Source organism: Chrysochloris asiatica, unplaced genomic scaffold (assembly GCF_000296735.1).
Source record: "Chrysochloris asiatica unplaced genomic scaffold, ChrAsi1.0 scaffold00091, whole genome shotgun sequence".
Lineage (NCBI taxonomy): Eukaryota > Metazoa > Chordata > Mammalia > Afrosoricida > Chrysochloridae > Chrysochloris > Chrysochloris asiatica.
Genome location: NW_006408609.1, coordinates 7,430,520 through 7,438,706, shown reverse-complemented (window position 1 = coordinate 7,438,706; position 8,187 = coordinate 7,430,520). Strand labels below are relative to the sequence as shown.

The 8,187-nt window shown below is 35.8% G+C and overlaps 1 protein-coding gene across 1 annotated transcript in view; it reads right to left on the bottom strand.

The window, feature by feature from the left end:
• LOC102839961 (protein-L-isoaspartate(D-aspartate) O-methyltransferase-like) overlaps window positions 1–6,733 on the bottom strand; it is a 36,083-nt gene extending 29,350 nt beyond the window's left edge. Inside the window, exon 1 of the mRNA XM_006866449.1 lies at window positions 6,483–6,733. Within this exon, the coding sequence (XP_006866511.1) occupies window positions 6,483–6,733 (251 nt within the window). The remainder of the gene's footprint in view (window positions 1–6,482) is intronic.
• Window positions 6,734–8,187: the final 1,454 nt, after the last annotated feature.

Genomic DNA, 8,187 nt, shown 5'->3' with positions numbered 1-8,187 from the left:
ATATATATGTGTGTGTGTGTGTGTATAATTGGAACTGAGGAAATTTCCTTAATGGCCAACCTCCCTTTTCAAGGTTATGTACAAAACACCAAAGGAATTACTCATGGTTGGAACTCAAGATGAAGAGTCCAATTTGATGGAAGTAGTTTTTGATTTGTCTTCAGGATTCCTAGTACTGGGATAATTATTTTAGCCTTGGCTTTTCATTTCTAGGAAGGAACAATGATATTGTATAATGATTTTTCATTCATTACTGACACCTGTCTTCTCAGAAATATGCAGGATTAGAAAAGAACACATGTCTCAGTCACATATAAGACATAATGTTTGTCTTTTTTGGGTCTAATTCCAAAATTGATTTGTCTAAAGTCTTTTGTTTTTCTTGTTTTTGTGAAGTGCTGTCTTGTCGGTTCCGACCCATAGCCACCCTGTATAGGGTTTCTGAGGAGCAGCTGGTGAGCTTGAACCACTGACTTTGCAGTTCAAATGGCTTTGCAGTCTGGCTCATTAACCCACAGCACCTCACCAGGCTCCTAAGGTCTTTTATACATTGATATATCCATGGAAGGAAAGGTGCTGATGAGTCAAAACATTGTCTTTGTATAGAGAACACTATGGAATAGTCAGGTGATCTCTTGAACATCTCAATGGTGTAGATATGTCCTCACATTATCACTGCTCTCTGGGTTAATCAGAAAACAGAAAATTGTTTTGGATTTCCCGAGAAGAATTTTAACTAACTGTCCTTGTTGCATCTCATTGCAACAATTTATATTTTATAAGTCAAATATGACACTTACATAATGGATAAACAATGAAAGAAGTACATATTTCTCTTCCTCCTTATCATTTGCTCTATAAGGTAAAAATATAAAGGTCACCCTTGCACAGATAATTTATATTGGAGAATTGTATCAATAGGTAATCAGAGCATAGAGATATAGAGTAGTGAACATAATAGTAGTATGTTCTTGTGTTAATATTGAAAGCTATCAAGCTATGCTGCTGTGTTGAGCCTGGGACAGAGCTGTGCTTTTAAGTATTTGTACTGAAAGAATGTCAGTTTATTTCTATGCACCCTCTTATGCTTACAAACTAACCTCTTGCAACATACCTGGCATGTTAGAAGTTTTCATGATTAAGAAGAAAAATAAAATTACTACGTATTTACAATGTACATTTTGAGATATTTTGGTACCTTAGCCTAACATGTAAAATAGATAATTGCTTTCAGTTTTACATATGAAAAATATCTGAGAACAGAAATAGTACTGGTTTCATTTATTCATTATTCTGCATTTGATATAGATTTAATATATATTTCAAATATTTAATTTCTGGAAAAACTGCTAACACATCTGTTAACATGGTATTACATTGACAGTCTGTGATATAAACTGACCAAATCTTGCTTACAGAAAGTGAAAACAACTGGAAGTACTTACTGATGAATGTTAAAGACATTACACTTGAACGCAAATAAAATAAAATAAAATAAACCCTCACTGTTGGACCAATAAATTAGGAAGAAATTGAAATTCCTAGTGATTTTTTTTCTACAAGTATCAACAATCAGTTTCCATGGGAGTAGCAGTTAAGAAATCAATGGATGAACTGCAGATTCTACTACTGCAAAAGACCTCTTCAAACATTTAAAAAACAAAGATGTCACTTAGATTACCAAGACGTACTTGACCTAAACCAAGGACTTTCCATTTGTCTTATATGCATGTAAAAGTTGGATAATGAAAAAGGTAGATCCAAGATGCATGGAAGCATTTGAGTTGTGGGACTGGTGAAGAATGCTGAATATACCGTGTACTGCCAAAATAATTTTAAAAGATCTGTCTGAGAAGAAATACAATCAGAATTTTCCTTAGAATGGAGGACAGCAATACTTCAACTTGCTTACTTTAAACATGTTATCAGGAAAAAAACAAACACTAGAAAAACACATCATGTTTGGCAAAGTTGAGGCAAACACTCAATGGAGTAGTTTGGTAACAAGAGTCACCACAATAGACTCAAACACGCTAAAGAGCATAAAGATGGCACAGGTCCAGATAATGTTTTGTTCTGTCACACCTAAGATGGGCATGAGTTACAGCCCACTCCGAGGCAACTAACAATGATGAAAACAACCATATGGTAATTTCTGAACATGTTCTAAGTAACAATATACATCAATTTAAATATATATGGTCTTGCAATCGAACTATTAATAAATCATATACTTGATTTGAGTGTTGATTAGTAATCAACAATGACGTCTTTAGGTTAAGGAGCCATGGCTGTATAGTTAAATTTTGGGCTGCTCAATACAAGGTCAGTGATTCAAACCTACAAGCCACTCCATGGGAAAGAGAGGAGGCTCTCTGCTCTTGTAAGATTTACAGTCTTGGAAACACAAAGGAGCAGCTCTACTCTGTGTGATAGAATATGGGTTGTAATGGACTGATGGCAATGTTGTTGTTGTTGTTTACTCTTTAGATTAGAAGTAAAGCCTTTTGCACATATTTATACAGAAAACTCAGTACCTAGTCTGTTTGATTTAAAGGTACTTGTCTGAATCATTTCTAAATACTGCTGGATTGATGGAAGTGAGAAGACAAAATCAGTTTTTCTGAAGGAAGTAGCAAGCCAGCTGCTGAAGAGTAGAAAGGGGGTCTTCGCTCCATTCTGTTATTTCCTTTCTGTTTCAGAACTTAAAGGTCTTTATGAAACTGAAAACTTGCCAGCCTTCCCACTATTTTCTAGATGTTACTTTGTGATCCCAACTTTATTTTTTCTACATCTCTTTAAAGACCAGAACTTTCACAATACCATTGGTCTAGCACCTGCTGCTGCTGTGTACCATCAAGTTTGTTCTGACACATAATGACCCTGTATAGGGTTTATGAGACTGTAAATCTTTATGGGAGCAGGAACAGCTGATGGATTCAAATAATGACCTTGTGGTTGGCGGCCCAACACATAACCCACTGTGTCACCAGTGTTCCTTCTGGTATATTACTGTTGTAAAGTGCCATCAAATCTTTTCTGACCCATAGTGACCCTGTATAAGTTTTCCAAGGAGTGTCTAGTGAGTTTGAACCACTGTCCCTCCAGTTTAATCTGACTTTGTGATCCAGTGCATTGTGTTGTAGTGTCATACCAGGACTTCCTTTCTGGTACAGAACCAAGTTATACCTAAAAATAAGCTTACTATATCCTAGAAGATGTAATTCCCACAATTAAGACATTATATAAATAGGGGTAGGGTCTAGAGGAACGCTGGTCACAGTGGACACTGGACCCTTGTAAGTTACCTGTTCAGAATATTATAAACCCAGACAGTGGAATAGATTAAAAGACTCACCTCATTTCTGCCGGAACCACATAGATGAAAATTTCTAGGTTGTGACATAGAATTACAATTCAACAAAAGAATATAATTTGCACTCAAATTGTCAAACAATAGACAAACTCATTCATCATTTCATGTAATTTGGTAAATGCAGGATCTGAAAATCTCTCCAACCAGATCCAGGAATTCCATACTTACTATAATTATTTTCTACATTACCATAAATAGAGTGTGGGGAGAATTCATTTAGAAATGAATAACCTTTTAAAAAAGGAAAATTAAAAATGCATGAGAGCAACAGGAAAAAATAATCACCCTAAAGATTAAGAGACAACAGATTCCAGAAAATGTTTACTTTAACATACAGAACATGATAATGTTTGTTATTTTCCTCAGGACTGAGATATGGACAGCAGACCATAAAAAAGGGTAGGTTGAGATGAAAGTGCTTGGGCTGTAATAGGATAGAAAAAGAAAAAGTGGGATTTTATTATCTGGTATGTGGGGGGAAAATAGAGTCAAATTAGAAGAGGAGTCTAGCATATTTCAGGTAAAATGAGTGAAAAGAAATTCACACCTTAAATATCCTGTAAATGAGATGAAATTCACACCTTGAATATACTTTGGATTTTAAATGTCAGAATGGTGAAGAACAAAACTTTTTTTAAGTGTCCATGCAGAATAATTAAGTTGTTTACAAAAAATGGAATACTTCATGTTGGCGTCAGCTTCAACTTTGAGTTTTATCATTGACCATTTTCATTGACCACTTTTTCCTCCTCTTATGGGAAACATTGGTTGATGCTACTTGTTATTTTCAAAACTAAAACTTTTACTTGTCTAATTGACACTTAATACTGATTTTTACGGAGTCCTGGTGTGAGCTGTGGGTTAATGCTTTGGACTGCAAAGTCTGTTTGAGCAACCAGGTTTGAACAGCAAGGTTAAAACTCACCGGTCTTTCCTTAGAAACCCTGTACTGGGTCCCTATGAGTCAGAACAAACTTTACAGCACTTAACAACAACAACAACAACAATGCTGATTCTCATTTTAATTTCAAAGAAAAAAAATTTAGTTACACAATTGGAACCTGTATTGTTGTTATGTGCCCTTAAGTTCCTATATAGGGTCTCCAAGAAGCAGCTGGTGAGTTTGAGCTACTGACTGTCATTCAAACCAACCTTGCAGTTCAATGCCTTCTCCTACAGTGTCATACCAGGACTCCTTGTATATGTGGTAGTGTGCCATGGAGTTGGTTTTGATTCATAGCTACCTTGTGTAGGGTTTCCAAGGTTGTAAATCTTTACGGAAGCCTCATCTTTCTTCCATGAACAGCTGGTAGTTTTGAATTGCTGATCTTGAGGTTAGCAACCCAATTCATTACCACTACACGTTACCACTACACGACCAGAGCTCCTTTCCTTGTATACAAGTTCTTTGTTTGTTTGTTTTTTTTAATATATAAATGCATTTCATCATTTACTTAGATGTTTAAAATCTTACAACTAGGTTTTTACAAGCTGGTGAACACTGAAAAATTATTTCTCTCTCAGAATTATAACCACACATTCCCAGACGGTATAAATACATGGTTGAACTAACATTAATACACATCACCATTTAATCAATTACACAATAAAAAAATTATCAAGAATACAAATATTAAATTACACAGCTGAAAAGGCATATAAAAATTAGAGTGCTCAATTCATTAGCAAAAACTCACTTTTTGTTTTTTTGCAAGAGATTGGAAAGGGGAAAAAAAAATCACACTTCAAACAAAGTTCATAAATATCTTCCAATTGATGAGAGAAAAAATAACAAAGATTTAAAAATTGTATGATTAAGAATAGTTTTGGCTACAGTAACAAAGCATTTCTACCACTTAAAAAGATATGTACTAAATTAAAGGGCCTGTTCTACATGTTCTGCACAAGACAAAGGCAACACTTTCCTAAAAAATTTAATAGTCCACTCTCGTTCTTTACTCAGATCCTCCCTGTTAAGTTGCACACCAAAGTGCAAATATTAAATTAACTGTAAGCCTTTTTTTTTGGTTTGGAGACATTAAAGACATGTTGACATGTTCTTCTGTACAATGCAGGTTTTTTCAAAATGAAATTTATAGAAAGACATTAAATGATCATTGTTAGGACTTGATGAAAACAACAACAACAAAAATCAGTGGTTGAGCAAACCTGATGTATACTGACTGGTACAAATGTGGGAGATGTAAACACAGTCTGAGCAGGTAAATAACCATATAGGTTCTATCTTCAAAGTTTGAAGTAATTGAAGGAATAAACTACATAAAGGTTTAGTGTTCTGGTAGCGTAGTGGTTACGAATCGGGCTGTGAGCCGCAAGGTCAGCAGTTCGAAACTACCAGTGGTTCCGCGGGAGAAAGATGAGGCGGTCTGCTCCTGTAAAGATTTACAGCCTCGGAAACCCTGTACAGGGTCGCTATAAGTCGGAACAGACTCCACGGCACATAACAACAACAACAACAACATGATACTAAAAATGTACAAGTATTGTGCTGGGTATTTTGGCACCTAATCATGCTAAATTTCTTATATATTGACAGGAGTCTGGCGTGGAAATAGATTTAAAGTCTTATAAGAATACTGCATGCTTTCAGGAAAGGTCAATTGGTACAAATGATAAGGATTTTAAATGTTGAAGAGTAAGAAACCTTTGCTAAATGTCCAGATAGGCTGACTGCAATTCTGTCAAGCCTGACAAAACTACTTTCAATACTCTTCTGGAAGCTTTATTCACAAAGCTAACATGTTGGTAAATATGCATGAAAAACTAGGTCCTGTCCCAAGTTCCACTTCCAAAGTAATACCATCAGGCACCCATTTTAGTGAATGCAACAGTTGTTTCTATGACCCACTGGAGTCTTTGAAGCGCAAACACATTTTAGGACAATACTTCTCCAAATACAAAAGTTGCTTGCTATTAAAAGTTCCATGTCACTTTTGCCTTATGAACTGTACAGCATCTTCATATTTCATTCTGCTTTAATTAATGCTAGGGCAACAAGCACTGGAGCTCTCCCAAGTCCTGCATCACAATGGACAGCAATACATCAGTCAGGTTCTTCAGAAACTTAATGTTCACAAGACTTAACCAGTCATCAACAATCTGGTTGGATGGCGTTACACCATCATCAAAAGGCCAATCCACAACATGGAGACCTTCTTTTTCCACAAGAGCAATGTTATAAGTTGCTTCACATACTCTTACTATTGTAGTAACTCTATAATTCTTAGGTTCCTCTATAAATTTATCTAAGGTCACATTGGTTGGATTGTGTGTAATAAGAAATCTCATGTTTTTGTATGTGACTTTCACAGGAGCTGGATGGTTCATTCTAGCCATGTTGATTTTGTTTTAAAAATTCAATAGGGTTATGAAAGAATTTTAAAAAGTGAATGCAGAAATGATGTAAAGAAACTGAAGTCTACTTCAAAATACTCCACTTGTAATTCTCAGTGCTTTCAGTATAGTGTTGGGAGTAATGGAAAATGAAATGAACCTCCTTACAAGAAGCAGCAATTCTTCAGTTGAGTAATACTGAGGCAATAGAAAGGAAGTGCACTGAGGTTTACCCCATTCAGGTCAGAACTCTTGAAAATTGCTCCAGGGATTTCAATTCAACACTTCTGTGTCCTGGTTAACTGCTCTTATGGGGGCTTCTTGGTGGACTAATAGTGAATTTCTACAGTTCACTTGTCTACACAGAGGTTGTGATGTGCCTGGCAGTAATCTCCAATGCCCTTCAGAAATTCTATAAATTGTGTGACCAAGAACACCACAGAACTGCTCTCTGCCACAGTATCCTTCTTTTCTCCAGGTTAATAAGTTGATCCAGTGCTTTTGATGAGCAAGAAAATCAGGAGAAAACTCCACAATTTGTATCTTCACCCTCATCTCTCCAAATGGATCTGTATATAGGTTCTTATTTTAAATTCAGAACTCCTGGTGTGATGCTGAGGATCAACACTGGACTGTGAACCACAAGGTCAACAGTTCAAACCCACCAGCTGATCCCCAGAAACCCTATAGAGGGCTGCTATAAATTGGAACTGACTTGACAGCACTTAACAACAATATTAAATTCAAATAGTATAAAAGTTTATAAAGAAAAAAAACAAGTCTCCGTATTTTCCCAAAATGTTCATCATAACTCCCCTGAGAAAAGCTAATCACTTTCACTTTATATACTAAGAGCACTAGAATTGAGAGTCAATGGATCCTTCTGAATCATTAACTCCTGGAAAATTATGTTGTGTATTTCATGAACTTACAGCAGTTTATACACAAATATCTCAACAGCATTATCTATAATAGTGAAAAACTGTTCAAATTCCTAACAATAGAATAATGAAGCAATATTATGAAACTTGTGGGATTTTATTTTCCCCTTCAAATAGGTTAGGATTTAAATGTGATTACATTAATTATAATAATCTCTATCTGTTCTTTTTGATGTTTCAAAACAGATAGAGATGTAAACAGCGGGTATACACATTGTAATGTTTAGGGTTTGGTGTCAGCTTAACTATGCTAGGATTTCCAGAAGTTTGGCAGTTGGGATGTGCTTATTCCCATGGTGATGAAACCAAATACAGGCCTAGTTAACTCTGAGTGGTGATGAGTAGTCAATCAACTGAAGGGATACATCTTTGGGCGTGTGGCCTATTACCAGTGTAATGGAGATACAGGAGGGAGTCTCTCTACCTTCTGCTAGGGATCTGGAACTCTACAATTGTAATCCATTTCCTTGATGTTAAACTTCTTTCTATGTATACATATGGGTACCGGTGTGGCAC